At 22.5% G+C, this 18,132-nt stretch overlaps 4 protein-coding genes across 4 annotated transcripts in view; all 4 read left to right on the top strand.

Moving 5' to 3' along the window:
* The first annotated feature begins 513 nt into the window (after positions 1-513).
* LOC128961365 (uncharacterized) lies at positions 514-1,722 on the top strand. Its single transcript, XM_054307597.1, has 4 exons — positions 514-1,077; positions 1,134-1,442; positions 1,509-1,594; positions 1,661-1,722. Exons 1-2 carry the CDS (start codon positions 621-623, stop codon positions 1,358-1,360), a joined length of 684 nt encoding a protein of 227 aa, XP_054163572.1. The 5' UTR covers positions 514-620; the 3' UTR covers positions 1,361-1,442; positions 1,509-1,594; positions 1,661-1,722.
* LOC128961117 (zinc finger protein 254-like) lies at positions 1,419-6,195 on the top strand. Its single transcript, XM_054307322.1, has 15 exons — positions 1,419-1,442; positions 1,509-1,594; positions 1,661-1,752; positions 2,024-2,034; positions 2,101-2,327; positions 2,394-2,480; positions 2,564-2,658; positions 2,755-2,803; positions 2,884-2,997; positions 3,070-3,135; positions 3,214-3,335; positions 3,408-3,473; positions 5,456-5,668; positions 5,750-5,980; positions 6,086-6,195. Exons 1-15 carry the CDS (start codon positions 1,419-1,421, stop codon positions 6,193-6,195), a joined length of 1,593 nt encoding a protein of 530 aa, XP_054163297.1.
* An 8,138-nt stretch (positions 6,196-14,333) lies between these two features.
* On the top strand, positions 14,334-16,444 carry LOC128961118 (cytochrome P450 3A11-like). Its single transcript, XM_054307323.1, has 4 exons — positions 14,334-14,347; positions 14,812-14,949; positions 15,024-15,436; positions 15,768-16,444. Exons 1-4 carry the CDS (start codon positions 14,334-14,336, stop codon positions 16,442-16,444), a joined length of 1,242 nt encoding a protein of 413 aa, XP_054163298.1.
* A 1,252-nt stretch (positions 16,445-17,696) lies between these two features.
* The window catches only part of LOC128961119 (cytochrome P450 3A14-like), a 5,633-nt gene continuing 5,197 nt past the window's right edge, over positions 17,697-18,132 (top strand). The window contains exon 1 of the mRNA XM_054307324.1: positions 17,697-17,704. Coding sequence (XP_054163299.1) covers positions 17,697-17,704 — 8 coding nt within the window. The remainder of the gene's footprint in view (positions 17,705-18,132) is intronic.

Genomic DNA, 18,132 nt, shown 5'->3' on the forward strand with positions numbered 1-18,132 from the left:
TAACATCCCTTATCCTCTATGTGTGTCTCAATCAATCCTATTGTCGTTATTATTAGTGTCACAAAATTTTTTTGGATCAATTAGAAAGTAATTAATTGATAAAATTAAAAAAAAACAAAAAAAATTGTCATTCAATTTGATGTTTCAATAAATTATATACTTTTGTGTTTTGTACCAAATTATTGATTTATTAATAATTTCATACAATTAATATATTTAGATTAACTATTTTTTTAAATAACTTTTTTGATGTTATTTAATTTGAAAGTAATTTTTAAATATTTATTAATATTATTATTATTCATTTACAGTATTACTACATATTATAAAACATTAATTTTTAAAAAAATTAAATTACTAAATAAATATTAGTAATTAAATAGTAATAATAACTATAATTAACTATAACTACATAATACTGTAGTTATTAACTATTGTAACGTTTTCTATGAATTATAGTATAAAAAAAAAGTTTTGTAAACAAATGTTTGTTTATTTTTTTCAATCGATTGACGCAATGATTGCTTCATAAGTTAAATCAACGATTTATTTTTTGGTGGACACAAGTTGTTTGGGTGATAATCAAGTGGTGGTTCAACTTATTGTTGTTGTTGTTGTTGATGATCATCACAACAATGTCGTCCCGAAGCGGTTGTCTCATTGATGTCGTCGATATTTTTGACGAGTTATCCGCCGAAAATCAGCGACTTTGCCGACAGATTTTGTTGGCCATCAAAATGCGACAACTGTTGGATCAGTTTAGAAATTACACGAATGAATGGCACGATTGGTGTAATTGTGACAAAACCCGGTCATCGGCAGACGTCTTAACGCATCTCAACAATCAGTATCAGAGTTTGTGTCGAGAGTTTGAAGAAAATTTGCTAATTGAAGATCAGATCCGAGTCAGTGAAACACATAAGACTGTCGAAGAGATGACTGATATTATGGCAAACAAGAGACCAAAAATACTGAAGACTAAAGCGAAAAGTAATGTAGACTTTGGAGACAAAGATGATCTCAACACCGATGAAGACATCGATAACTCTATTTATATTACCAACGATTTAAATGAAGGTTTGTTTTAATTTACCGCTGATTACTATATGAATACGTTATACATTTAATGACAGCCTATTCAATGGTCAAAACGCGGACGAAGAAGTTTTCATCTGTTAAACGATTTGTCTGTAACTTTAAGGACTGCGACTTCCAGTGTATGACCGAACCAAAGATGAAAAGACATGTCCAGACGTGTCATATAAAGCGGACACCTGTCCGTTGCGATCGATGCGGACAACTGTTGTGGTCAACAACAACTGGCGAATCACATCAAACGACAGCACAGAGACCTGTTTGATCGGTCGACCAATAAGTTTGTTTGCGGTATCAATGGATGCGTCTTACAGTTCAAGAAAATGAGTTTATTAACAAATCATAAGGTAATGACTTTAGGATCAGTTTTGTGATAATAAAGTTTTGTATTTTTCTAATATTTATTATAACAGAGCAGACATTTGGGTGTTAAACAATTTAAATGTTCCGACACTTATCTCGAGTGTCAGTGGACTTTCTATACGGCCAGTGAGCTCAGGTATATATATGAGGACATACTTTATCTTATAGATAATTATATTATTTAATTGGTAATCAACTATAGAAACCATCAATTGGGTGTTCATATACCGCTACAAGAGTTTCAATGTGATTGGATAGCATGTAATGAGAAGTTTGCCATTAAATTTGATTTAGGTTTGAATTATTTTTWAAAAAAAGTAACATTTAATTTATTATATGATTAATAAAATTAATTTTTTAATTTCATAAGATTTACATAAGGCTTACAAACATAAAGACATAAATTGTTGTTATGAGATAATTGAGACCACAAGCGATAAGTTAAATAATTTTATACCAAATAAATTATTTATTAAAAATGAATTTAACACAAGTATTAAAAATGATAAATAAAATTTTAAGATATCTTTCTAATAATAATTTTATAATTTTTTTTAAAAAAAAGACTATTCAATGGTCAGACACTGCAATACAAACAAAATCATTCGTTATATTTGTAATTATAATTATTGTGACTTCAAGTGTGCCGTCAAAGATAAGATGGAAAGTCATGTGAAAAAACTTCACTTAACTAAGACTCCAATGAATTGTGTTGAATGTCATCAAATGTTTTGGACACAAAAACAATTGACTAATCATATCCGTCCCAATCATCGGCAACTATACGATCKGGAAAAGCAAATGTTTCGATGCAATTACAATAACTGTGGACTTTGTTTTGATAAATATAGTAAACTATTGGTTCACAGGTTTGTCTGTCCACAGTATGCACTCAATAAACATAATATGTAATAATAAATGCGATATAATTATAGGAATCGACATTTCGGTGAAAAACAATTTAAATGTATCGATGAATATCCGGACTGTAATTGGAGTTTCTATACGTTAGGGGAACTTAAGTGAGACTTTTTAGCTGATAATACATTATTTGTTTGTTAATATAATTTTTTAAAAAATATTTATATTATATTATTTTGTTTAGTAATCATAAGATGTGGTCACACAATAAAAATGATATTAAATTTATCTGTGATTGGAACGGATGCGGCAAACAATTTAAATTAAAAAATCTACTAGGTCAGTTATTGTAAAATTACCGGTACGGTAAATTTACCAGTAATATGATTATAATTTTTTTTTTTAAAAACTTGTTTATTACTACTGAATATCTAGAAAAACATAAACTTATTCATACGGGTGATGAACCATATTGTTGCCAATGGTATGTATTATTTGCTTATCTTTTTGAATAAAAGTAATCAAATTATAGGATTAAAACCAAAAATTTTTATCAAACCATAGGCCCGGATGTGATGCCAAATATTTAAGAGATACTTCACTGAAAATTCATATGAATACTCATTTAGGACTCGCATTGTTTACCTGCGATTGGCCCGAATGTGGCCGCAGTTTCAAGTATTACAATCACACCAATTATTTAAAAAAAAAAATTAATTATTAAATTAAATTTTAATTATTGTTATTTAGATCAAAGTCTAGTCTAACATCTCATTATACGATTCACACCAATGAAAAACCACATCGTTGTGAATGGTTTGTCATATTTCTACYAAAATTTTTTTGTATAGACTTTATTTGATTGTTGTATTTAATTTTGTGACTTTATTATAGGCCGGGATGTGATTCTCGATTCCGTAACACAACTCATCTGAAGCGACATTATWTGACTCATACCTGTGTCTCACAACATGTCTGTCCCTATGAGAGCTGTCAAAAGCGGCTAAAATCTAAATGTAAATTAAAATCTTAAATATTTTTAATAATTAGTTATTATTAATATTAATAATGATTTTTTTAATTAATAGTATCATTGAAAATGCATTTAATGTTACATACGGGCGAAAAGCCAGTCATTTGTGAGGCTATTGATTGTGATTTGAAATTTGTTGAAAAGAAACAAATGATTAGACATTTTAAACGAAAACATTTAAAATCAAAAGACATGAAAATTAATGATTTCAAATAAATATTTTTATTGTGTTAACTAATTATATAATGTATAATATAATAATATTTTATTTACAAAATAAATTGCTAACTATTATAAGAAGTTTATTATTAAAAATTTCAATTAAATAAAATTATATTAAAAACCAATTGATTATTATTAAAAATTAATTAATTTACAAAAAAAAATTTAAGTTTTATATGAAATTTTATTAAAAAATACTTTCTTGTTTAGAATTATAATCTAAATTAATGTGTTTTTACTTAAATATTACTTATATATTATATAAACATATTCATACATAAGTAATATCATTTACAGCAATATAGAGATTCTCTATTAGAGAATACTCGTATAAAACTTTTAATTTTTATATTTAGTGTTTCATTTGAAAAAATAAATATATTTAGCTTTAATAAAGAATATAAATTTCAAATTTACAGCTATTAGTAATTTTTACTGTAAATACAGTACATTACACATAATTTTACTGAAACATTATTTATGAATACTATAGTATTATTTAAAAAACAGACCTTTTATGACATCATTATATTCATGTAGAATATTATTCAATTGAAAAATACCGGTAATTATATATTAAATACAATATATATATATATATTGTATTTAATATGAATTAAATAATTTTTAATTATTTAAAAATATAGAATAATAATAAATTACTATAATATTATTATTTATTATACTAAAGATGTCACTAAATATATATATATATATCATTATATATATATAATATTGAATAAAAAAAGTAGAAAATTTGTTGTATTACACTAATAATTTAACACAATTATTATTTGAAACAACAAACAGATATGATTTTTATAAAATAGGATTTCATGTTTTGACATCATTTTCCGCGCGTTTTTGCGCTCAGTTAGTCATTCCGTAATAGATATTTAATGCAATTTATTATCGTTCAAAAAAATATTGACAAATATTAGTTAATAATCAACTTATAGATAATATTCATAATTTATATTTTGCTTTTATGTTTTAGTTGTCAATATGATTTTAGACATTTTCATCGATACAATGACTTATTTAACAAATGTTGGTTTATTAATGATAATTCTCTATTTAAATTTGTTACTATCATTTGTAAAACGTGTTTGGAAAATAATAAAGTGGACCCATAAATATTGTAAGTTAATTATTATTATTAGTAAAATTTGATATTTTCAGAAATATGATATAAAATTTTCAACAACAAAAATTATTAACTAGTTTATTAATTTATATGAAAATAATTGGTAATAATTACAATCAATCTTTGACTCGTGTCTCAATCATAATAACTCTTTTAAATGGCTTTCCATTGGTATCGGCATTGATTTAACATTAAATCATACTTTAATATACAATATAATATATAAGTATATATATATATATATATATATATATATTATATATATGTATTTACTATATACTATTTACAATATATATATATATATTAATTAATTAATTAATTGCGATACAATTTGAGTCCCGAGTTAGATACATAAGTTAGTGATTTTAATTATAATCTAAATATCAATTAAATTGTTAGTATATTTTGTAAAAATTATTTTATTTATTATTGTTTTTAAGCAATATAATATGATATATTTAGTATAAATAATTTTTATAAATAAATTAATATTATTAAAAAATAAATTATATATAAATTAAAAAGTGACCACTGATCATTTATAATAGAAAATTATTTTAAGTTTTGATTACATAAATTTTTATAAAAAAAACAATTTTATTTGTTTTTTTTGGAAATAAATTTGGTTTATTTCATAATGTCATTCAATGATCAATAGAGTCTATTTTGGTGTCAATCTGATTGACAAACAACTTATATTAATTATTTTCTTATTAAATATCATTTTTTATTAGTTCGTAACCAAACTGACAGCCAATGTGTGGCCATCGCTAATCTGATGATGTATTTGCCGATTATTGTTATAGTACTCCTAGTGATTGTTATACTAATTCTATGTCAAATGGCTTTATTTGAAATCGATTCCTTATCTGGTTTTGTTAATACAGCTCTATTGGCTGCAATCGGTGACAATGGATTCAAAGTAATTAAATGGATTTATAACAATTGTATGTTAACTTAGATTATTGTTTTTATATTTACTAAATTAACAAATTAATTATATTTTTCTAAAATATAATAATTTATAGTTAAGAAAAATTGTTTAAAAAAGTCCGATATCTACTATTTGGTGGCCACTTATGCTAACAACCGATTAAACATAATAACTGGTGTTCTAATAGTTTTGATAACCATTGCCTTAATTATCTATCAATTGATTGTTAAAATAATGGATACTTTAGAGACAATACAATTTATAGCGTCTACTATTTCATTTGCAAACCGTCTATTCGAGACAATCAAATCAATTTCACGATTTTGTATGTTTAATATATATACATATATATATATATATATATATATATATTAAATTTATTATGATTATTTAATATATRTTTTATTTTTATTAATTAAAAATCAATTAGTTGTGAATCCTTCAGATATTACACCAAATAGTCAATCGGAGGCCGTTTCTAATGAAGAGGTTAAACTGATTCGTTTTGAGACCAAATCTACAGTTCCCGGTGTCGTATGAATCATATTATTGACATATTATTGTATTTTTTCATTTATTAAAAACTTATTGAAATTATAAGTTTTTTTATTAAATTTTACATTTTTATATAGTCATTATACAGTAGTTTAGATGTAATATTTTTTAATATATATTTTAAAAATAGTTATATATATATTTGACATATTTTGAATTATATTTAGCATTAAATATCAATTATTTAAATATTATGAAAAATTTTCATAATTCATTATATACTTATTACTTTTAATAATCATGTATTTTCCTATTTTTATTATCATTCAATAAAAAATAATTATATAATTATTTTAATTTGAAAATTAATTCAATAAACTATATAAAAATATAGTAAAATATAATTTTTTATATTTTATTATTAATTATCCAATTATTTTTCAAATTATTTATTATAACAATTGTAATTTTGGAATTATGTAAAAATGAAAAACAAAATATTTAACTTTAAATTAATATTATAATTTAAAAAAAAGTTTTTATAACTTTTTACTGAAGCATTTGATAGACATTAAGTTTGAATACATTTAAAACGTGAGTTCAAGACCAAGGCTGTTAAGCATTTTTTTGTTTATTAATTTTTAAAAATATTTATTATTTAATTTATTAAGCATTATAGATAATTCCAAAAAAATAACTAATTTTACATATGTTTACACATTTATAATCATAAAATCTGATTATTCTATAATTATATTAAAAGTATATTAATTTTAATATCCAGTTATGTAATCAACACAAAAATAATTACTTTATTTATAATGCTTTTAATATAGAGTTAATGTAATAATACAGTAAAATATCACTATTTGTTATAAATATATCTTTTTATATTAATATTTTAATATTTAAAAATATTTTAGTTTATTTATTCTAAAATACAATATATATAAACATTTAATTAGGATGTGATGACAATTATTTAAGAGAAATTTCATTGAAAATTCATATGAATACTCATTTAGGACTCGCATTGTTTACCTACGATTGGCCCGAATGTGGCCGCAGTTTCAAGTATTACAATCAGATATTAATCAATTAAATAAATTACATAATTATTTTTGTGGACTTTATTTTCAATTATTGACTGAAAAAATTATAACCAACTATTATTAATATTATTATTATTGTAATTAAACTATCAATTAATTTATCAATAATTTTTGTTGTTTAAAAAAAATATAATTTTAAGTAAAAAATAATATTTGATTTTATTTGTTACGTTAATATTACGTATATTACAAAAATATTACAAATAAATCAYTTATTTAATCGCAAATTTATGTTGAATTTTGTAATATGTATATAATATTACTGTTAAGAAAAATATATATATAACCTTCAAATAGTCACTCTCTGATTGGTTGAATTATATCATATGACAAATAGATTTCAGTTTAGTTGTAGACTCAGACGATAGACATCGTATGACAGACACTGTTCACACACTATATCACACATACCGTACAGACATTGGCAGACATTACAATATACTGTATTATTCATACTATTATATAGTAATCAATTAGAATTACATCTAATTATTTAATTAGATTTAATTATAATATAATTGTCTTATTCATTGATTTAGTAWATTCAAGACAAGACAATAGTGTAAACTAATTGTTAATTAACTGTAAATTGGATAACAAATTATCTAATTATTTTTGTGCCGATATATTCAACATTAATACAAAATGGAGTCATTATTTGAGATACTGGGCACTGCATGTGCCGAATTGACCATGGTCAGATTAATCGGTACAATAATTTATCGTACTGGTAGATGGGCCATTAGAAAATGTATGTAAATTAAATTATTGTCTTTTATTTTGTTAATTAAAAATTTACTAATTTTAATTCACATAATAATTATTAATATAAATGTTGAAAAAAACTATTAAAAACTAAATATTAGCTAACTATAAAAAAAATGTTATATTATTTTTAATATTTGAAAATTATTTTGTTATTAATAGTATAAATTTTTAATTTCAATTAATTAACAATGTATGTGTGTGCATATTAATAGGTTTAATACATGTATGTAAGTAATGTGTGTTAGTTAAACAACTAAAAAAATGATAAATTTAGTATAAAATTAAAAATTATAAAATAACATATTGTACTTACTGTCAAATGTATAAAAAATATGTCAATTAATATATTATAGTTAACACAAAATACACTGCAATAATATAATAAACAATTATTTTAAAGTACAGTATCAATACTGTATAATATTGTAATGTAATTTTTTAAAATTACACTTAAATTAGTTTTACAACATAATGAAACATGTATTTTTTAATCACTATATTTTAAAAAAATTAATAAATAGTTCGCAATCGTAATCGCAATCGTATGGCAGGCAATGGCCATATTGCCGATGATRGTGGCCATAGGATTGAATTGATTAGGTTTAACCAATTGAACAATAATTAAAGTCTCAATCATCAAAAGTGCCACATATTATAACATTACTGGTCATTATGTCAAATGTGTGCATCAATTATCACATTGTCATCACTGGTCACAACAATTCATTCAATTTGAGCTTATTTTTTAATCACATTTTATTTATATATATATATATATAATTTTAATTTATATCATAAATTACTTATTTTTAAATATAATTTATTTTTTAAAAATACACTTATATAATTTATTATTATTTAGTATTAACAATATTGTATAGTACTAACTGTTATACAGTTTTAAAAAAAGATTTATATTATTTAATTGTTGCAATTGTTTAATACACTAAATAAAATTTGTGAAATTATTATTAAATAATAACAACAAAAAATATTAATATTGTTTAACGAAAATTTACTTTATTATATAATATCAATTATTTAAATATTATGAAAAATTTTCATAATTCATTATATACTTATTACTTTTAATAATCATGTATTTTCCTATTTTTATTATCATTCAATAAAAAATAATTATATAATTATTTTAATTTGAAAATTAATTCAATAAACTATATAAAAATATAGTAAAATATAATTTTTTATATTTTATTATTAATTATCCAATTATTTTTCAAATTATTTATTATAACAATTGTAATTTTGGAATTATGTAAAAATGAAAAACAAAATATTTAACTTTAAATTAATATTATAATTTAAAAAAAAGTTTTTATAACTTTTTACTGAAGCATTTGATAGACATTAAGTTTGAATAAATTTAAAACGTGAGTTCAAGACCAAGGCTGTTAAGCATTTTTTTGATTATTAATTTTTAAAAATATATATTATTTAATTTATTAAGCATTATAGATAATTCCAAAAAAATAACTAATTTTACATATGTTTACACATTTATAATCATAAAATCTGATTATTCTATAATTATATTAAAAGTATATTAATTTTAATATCCAGTTATGTAATCAACACAAAAATAATTACTTTATTTATAATGCTTTTAATATAGAGTTAATGTAATAATACAGTAAAATATCACTATTTGTTATAAATATATCTTTTTATATTAATATTTTAATATTTAAAAATATTTTAGTTTATTTATTCTAAAATACAATATATATAAACATTTAATTATAATGTGATGACAATTATTTAAGAGAGATTTCAATTGATAATTCATATGAATACTCATTTAGGACTCGCATTGTTTACCTACGATTGGCCCGAATGTGGCCACAGTTTCAAGTATTACAATCAGATATTAATCAATTAAATAAATTACATAATTATTTTTGTGGACTTTATTTTCAATTATTGACTGAAAAAATTATAACCAACTATTATTAATATTATTATTATTGTAATTAAACTATCAATTAATTTATCAATAATTTTTGTTGTTTAAAAAAATATAATTTTAAGTAAAAAATAATATTTGATTTTATTTGTTACGTTAATATTACGTATATTACAAAAATATTACAAATAAATCACTTATTTAATTGCAACAATTTATGTTCAATTTTGTAATATGTATATAATATTTCTGTTAAGAAAAAAATATATAACCTTCAAATAGTCACTCTCTGATTGGTTGAATTATATCGTATGACAAATTGATTTCAGTTTGGTTGGAGTCTCAGACATCAGACATCGCATGACAGACACTGTTCACACACTGTATTAGACATAGCGTACACTTTGACAGACATTACACTATATTATTCATACTATTATATAGTAATCAATTAGAATTACATCTAATTATTTAATTAGATTTAATTACAATAAGTGTCTCATTCATTGATTTAGTAAATTCAAGACAAGACAATAGTGTAAACTAATTGTTAATTAACTGTAAATTGGATAACAAATTATCTAATTATTTTTGTGTCGATATATTCAACATTATTACAAAATGGATGCATTATTTGAGATACTGGGCACTGCATGTGCCGAATTGACCATGGTCAGATTAATCGGTACAATAATTTATCGTACTGGTAGATGGGCCATTAGAAAATGTAAATTAAATTATTGTGATTAAATTTTTTTTTGTTAATTAAAAATTTACTAATTTTAATTCACATAATTATAATAATTATTATTATAAATGTTGAAAAAATTATTAAAAACTAAATATTAGCTAACTATAAAAAGATGTTATATTATTTTTAATATTTGAAAATTATTTTGTTATTAATAGTATAAAATTTTAATTTCAATTAATTAACAATGTGTGTGTGTGTGTGTGTAATAATTATTTTAATAGATGTATGTAAGTAATGTATGTTAGTTAAACAACTAAAAAATGATAAATTATTAAATCAATTTAGTATAAAATTAAAAATTATAAAATAACATATTGTACTTACTGTCAAATGTATAAAAAATATGTCAATTAATATATTATAGTTAACACAAAATACACTGCAATAATATAATTAACAATTATTTTAAAGTACAATATTGTAATGAATTTTTAAAAAATTACACTTAAATTAGTTTTACAACCATGTATTTTCTTAATCACTTAATATATTTTTTTATAAAAATTAATAAATAGTTCGCAATCGTAATCGCAATCGTATGGCAGGCAATGGCCATATTGCCGATGATAGTGGCCATAGGATTGAATTGATTAGGTTTAACCAATTGAACAACAATTAAAGTCTCAATCATCAAAAGTGCCACATCTTATAATCACATGACTGATCATTATGTCAAATGTGTGTATCAATTATCACATTGTCATCACTGGTCACTACAATTCATTCAATAGGAGCTTATTTTTTTAATCACAATTTATTATATTAATAAATATATTTACTAAAAATTTTAATTTATAGCATATATAACTTATTTTTAAATAAAATTATTTTTTTTATATAAAAACTACTATATAAAAAATCATATAAATTTGTTATTATTTTATATTTTAATATTGTATAATATTAACTACAATACAGTATATAAAAAATTATATTATTTAATTACTTCAATTTTTGAATACACTAAATAAAATTTATAAGTAAATAATTAAATATAAATTAACAACAACAACATAATATTAATATTGATTTACTAAAATTAAAACATTTACTTTATTATATATAACTTTTTTGATAACATTTTCAATATGGTTAACTAAAAACTTGTTATTTATATTTTTGATAATTTTTTAATACAGGTTTGTATATTTCAATATTACTATTATGTATTAAATAAATTTTTTTCAATATGAAAGTTATATAAATTCAGTTTTTTTTATATATTGCAAAATATCATATTTTAAATATAAAATTACATAAATATTTATTTAAAACTTTAAAAATAGAAATTATTTGATGTTAAAACAAATTTTTAAAACAMTAATTTGTTTAGTTAATTTATTATTATATTTTTTGTGTAARTRWATATTGAAAAAATTTTACAACTATTTTAATTTGTTAAATATTAATTTAATTAGWTTAAGTTATAATTTTATTTAACTAYTATTACAATATTATTATTAATATTATTATTATTACAAAAGCCAGTCATCGGCKGAAGTCTTAACGAGAATCACAACAAAATATATCAGATTTTGTGTCAATTTTTTTTTAAAAATYTRCGAATTGAAGAYCAGATCCGAGACRAACAACAACAACAACGAAGTTAGTATACCAGACAACAGACTCAACAGTGATGACTAAAGAGGAATATAATGTAGATTTCAACCACAAATGCTATGATGAAGAAGAGGTTGGCGATAGTCCAACAATCAGTCAAACTTACGTTTTACAAGTAAACGATAAAATCTGTTAATACAATGCTATATAAAAAAATTATTATAATTATTTAATTATTAATAAATAGATCCAGTTTATTGTTACCAATGTTAAGAAAAATTTATCATTTTTTATACAATAATTTATTAAATTTTATAAATTAAAGTATTGTTATAAATTATTTCTAATATATAATTTGATATAATATACTGTMTATTAATAGTAAATTTATACAAGTTATAGATTTTTAGATACAATGATATTTAAATTGTTAGACAATCCTACAAATATTACTACTGTACTGTATATACCGTACATCACTGTATTAGTTGTCATAATACAGTATTACATCACAACTAACCAATAAAAACATTAGTCTAACCCCACCCTAACTAAACCATTAAAGTATGTAATAAAATATTTTACATTAATATATATTTATTTAATAAAACGTCAATTATTTGTTACATAGAAAATATTAKAAAATAAATTGAAAAAACAATAATTTTGTTTTCTATTAATTGTTTGTTTTCTGAATATTTAAATAATTTGTCTAATATATATATATATATATATATATATATATATATATATATATATATATATATATATWATTAAATTAATAATTAGTAAGTTATAATTATTTATGTAACTATTATTRATATTATTTTAATATAACTACAGWTAATATATCGTGTCGTTTAAGTTATGGCGTAATTGTGACCAAAAAAAACAAGTCATTGGTCTTAACGAAGAATCTCAACAAACAAATTGTATTCAGAGTTTGTGTCGAGAGCTGTATCTGAAAAAAATATTTAGATATAAATTTCATTTCCTGACAACACTTTTGAAACTTATTTGATTAGTAATTGAGATCCAAATCAGTTATTAGTTAAAGACATAAATTAGTGACACAAAGATGAAGACAGTTATCATATCAATTAAGAGACTGAAGAGACGTTATATAGTATTATCTGATGTCTCGTTTGGCAAAAAAATATTCAAAACAATTCAATTGATTTTACAGAACTGTATGTCATATATATATATATATATATATATAATTAACTAATTTTTGTTTATAATTATCAATTATAGTACGGAATCATCTTTCAGCATATCCTCCGATCGGCGAACCGGTGGCCGACTCTAACTCTAACCGAATGGTTCAACTCATCGGTATTGTGGCTCTTGATATATAGTCCAAGGCTTTGGGATTACCGTTATCTATAAAAACCAAGTCATTGACATTATTTATAATTTATATTTTTAATTACTTTGCATTTTGTTTTATTGACTAATTGAATATAAATTTTATAATTATCTTAGAATCTCTATTATTACTATATATTTTTAATTAACTCTAAATAATRKTATATTAGTATGTATCARATTAGTTGATATTAATTTTTTATTTTAATAATGTTATACAATATTATGAAATATTAACTATTATAATATTATTAAAAATATATACTGTATTAGATATTATTGTATTGTACAGAACTAAAAATGTTKAATAATACTAAATAAAATTAATAATTAATTATAAAAAAATTAAAATAATTAGCAAAATATTTATTTACTAAATTTTAAAAAAAACTTACACATTCTAATKTWGTCAACTATTATATGTTRGACTAAACATACAAKTAATTAAAATTGAAATAAATTACATATTAATTAAAATTTTAGAATTTATTTTWAAAAACATTWTTAGAGTTATTATTAAAGAGAAAGAAAGAGAGAGAGAGAGAGAGAGAGAGAGAGAGAGAGAGAGWGAGWGAGTAYATTTACCTGGTTCATATTATTTACTCYTATCAATAAATATTTTAAATTATTGTTAGATTAAGGTTAATAGTCTCAGTGAAAGTGCAYTAAATGTTATTCACATAATAAAAAGTKAATGTATTWGTGCATGTATAAATATAATACAAATTATTTTTTGTTATTTCTAGTTGAGGTTCAGGGTGTGTGTGTGTGTGTGTGTTATTTAACTTGATATCTTTACATCTATTGGATACATAAATAATATGAACCAGGTAAATGTACTCTCTCTCTCTCTCTCTCTCTCTCTCTCTCTCTYTCTCTCTCTCATTCACTCATTAGCTTTTGGCAAAAATAAATATAAATCTAAGATTCATCTGAGCTTTTATCACAATGTTTGCAATGATTACATAAGTTAAATGTAATATTAGTTTTATAAATAAAAGTTTAKAYAWATATTTATAAAATGTATTTATTTTTAATACTATTATTAGTGATTATATTAGTAATAATTTATATTAAACTTAATAAGTATRWATTATTAATTATTTGACTATATATTGAATTAAAATATATTTATTTAATATTAAACATTGTTTATTCCATCATTAATATAGTGATTATAATTATTGGTCTAAACGTGGTATTGTTGGACCCAAACCAATACCCATTTACGGTAATCTATTGGCTTTAATATTAGGACCTCAACCTATACAGGAGCTAAAATGGTTCAAAAAATTTGGCAAAATTTATGGGTATTATAATATATATGAAACTTAATAACAAAATTATTTGGACTAATCTTTTAAATGATAAATATATATTATAGTATATATATCGGTACAAAACCGGTACTACGTGTGGCCGACCCGGAGCTCATCAAAGATATACTCATTAAGCACTTTGACGTATTTACTGACAAAACAGTACAAGTGTTTACCGATCCGTTTTCATATAAGAGTCCATTTCTAAGCAATGATGACCACTGGCATCGTTACCGAAAATTGATAAGTCCATTATTTTCATCGGGCAAACTCAGTCACATATATCCCATAATTGACCGGTGCGTCAATGACTTAACCAAACATTTAGATCACATGGATTCGGGTAGTGGTGAGATCGATGTCAGTGAAATGTCTGGCAGATACTCATTGGATGTCATACATACCTGTGCTCTCGGCTGTAAACTTAATGTCTATGACTTACGCGAAACGGAAATAGAGTTTATTCGTTATGCCAGAAGTTTATTAAATAAATTTCATTTGAGAAATATATTTATTTATTTATTACCAAAATCAGTAGTTAATATAATATCAAATCTAATCAATGATCCCATTATAACCTATCTTTGCAATTGTTTAAATAAATTGTCAGCTAATTTAAGAAAAAATGATAGTTTAAGTAATAAAAATGTTTGTATGGCTGAGTTGTTAATAATGACGGGTTCATCGGATACACAAATAAATGGTCACAATTATTTAGGTATAAATAGATGTTATTTTATTATTGATGTTTTTAAATGTTTTCTACCATTAAAAATCTTTTAYAAATTATTTTTTTACTATAACTTTAGACTATAAAAATAACGCCAACACTAAACCCGAAACTAATGACAAATTGCTTACAACTGTTGAGATAATAGCAAACAGTTTGATGTTAGTGGTGGGTGGTTATGAGGGACCGGCAACAATGTTAACGTTTTGCTTGTATGAGCTAACACTTAATCAGGACGTCCAACAAAAACTATACGACGAGTTAACCGCATATACTGTCGATAAAGAGGACATCAGTTGCGATAAGTTATGGGAACTGTCATATTTGGATGCAGTGGTCAGCGAAACATTTAGACTACATCCAACAACATTGGTAATACAACGATACCCAAAACGTGACTATCGTTTAGGTAATACTGGTATAACTATTGAACGGGGACAACAAATTGAGATACCGGTCTATGGCATACATCTATCGGAACAATACTATCCCGATCCCTATCGATTCAATCCGGATAGATTTCTGCCGGCAAATAAAACAAATATAATTCCCTATACTTATCTACCGTTTAGTGCCGGTCCTCGACAATGTTTGGGACAACGACTGGCGCTCATTGAAATAAAACTGGCGGTCGCACAGTTGGTTCGCAAATACCGGTTCATCCCAACCGCACGTACGCCGGTTCCCATACGCTATAAACCGTGGATAATATTTGTTGAACCGCAAGATGTTTATGTTAAAATTGAAACCAGATAGTTTACAATTAATGTAATAATTAACCATGGCAATATATACTACAATAGTAAGTACTGATATTTATTTATTTAGTATAAAATACTATATACTGTACCTTAAACTTAACAATTTATAGCAATTATTATTTAGTACAGTATTATTAGTAAACTATTAAACTTTGTTAATATTTATATAATATTTCTATATTTATTTATATACAGTATTTTATGTATAACTTGTTTTTCTGTATAAATATATTTTAATTTTTATCAAAGTGATTACGGTAATTATCTATTTAAAAGATACAAATAAACTTTTATAAATTATTTGATTTTAGCTAATCTAACAATTATTGCTGAGATTATAAATTATTTTAAAATATATGATTATTATTTAAAATTTGACAAAAGTCTATTGAAAACAATATATATAATTAATTAACTAATTTTTGTTTATTATTATGAATTATAGTAAGGAATCATTTTTCAGTCTATCCTCCGATCGGCGAACCGKTGGCCGACTCTAACTCTAACCGAATGGTTCAACTCATCGGTATTGTGGCTCTTGATATATAGTCCAAGGCTYTGGGATTACTGTTATCTATAAAAACCAAGTCATTGACATTATTTATAATTATAATTAATTTGAATTTTGTTTTGTTGACTAATATTGGTATCACTAAATATGATGGTCAATGGTCGCAGAGGTCAACTGTACTGTATTTTAAATAATATATTTTTTATCAATTAATAAATATAATAAAGTTTTTCTGAAACATAATACTGTATTATAATTATGTCTAATTGTTTAATAGATATTTTTTTTAAAAATAAATTAATTTTATAAAATATTGTTATTAATTACAACTGTATAAGAATATAAATTTTATAATTATCTTATAATCTCTATTATTACTATATATTTTTAAATATTATTAGAGTCGAGAAAGAAAGAGAGACTCCTCTCAATAAATATTTTAAATTATGTTTAATAAGGTTAATAGTCTCAGTGAAAGTGCATTGAATGTCATACTCTTAATAAAAAGTGAATTTATTTGTAAGACTATTGAATTTAATAACAATATTTGTGGTAAAGAAGCAAATATTTAGACATTTTTAATGTAAATATTTATTTATTTTAAAAACATTTAAGGGTTTATACAGTGTATACCTATTAAATTACTTGATAAATGAGTTTATTTAACCCAATAAAAAATTATTAATAATTTTTTTCTAAATATACATGTTATATATATACTATTAATATAGAAGGTATGGATTTGTATCAAGGTCAATCAAGGATTAGTATGTTTTGAGGGTAAATGCATGTATAAAATATAATGTTAAAAATTATTTTTTGTTAAGTCTAGTTGAGGTTCAGTGTGTGTGTGTGTGTTACTTAACTTGATATCTTTACATCTATTGCATACATAAATAATATKAACCAGGTAAATGTACTCTCTCTCTCTCTCTCTCTCTCTCTCTCTCTCTCTCTCTCTCTCTCTCTCTCTCTCTCTCTCTCTCATCACTCACTCACTCACTCACTTATTAGCTTTAGGCAAAAAAATAAATATAAAGCTAAGATTGATCTGAGCTTTTATCACAATGTTTTTTCAATGATTACATAAGTTAAATGTAATATTAGTTTTATAAATGAAATTATATATATATATATTTAAAAATGTATTTATTTTTAATATTATTATTAGT

This window comes from Oppia nitens, unplaced genomic scaffold, assembly GCF_028296485.1.
Source record: "Oppia nitens isolate AA-2021 unplaced genomic scaffold, nextdenovo-longstitch-racon4-pilon3 scaffold5_pilon_pilon_pilon, whole genome shotgun sequence".
Taxonomy (NCBI): Eukaryota; Metazoa; Arthropoda; class Arachnida; order Sarcoptiformes; family Oppiidae; genus Oppia; species Oppia nitens.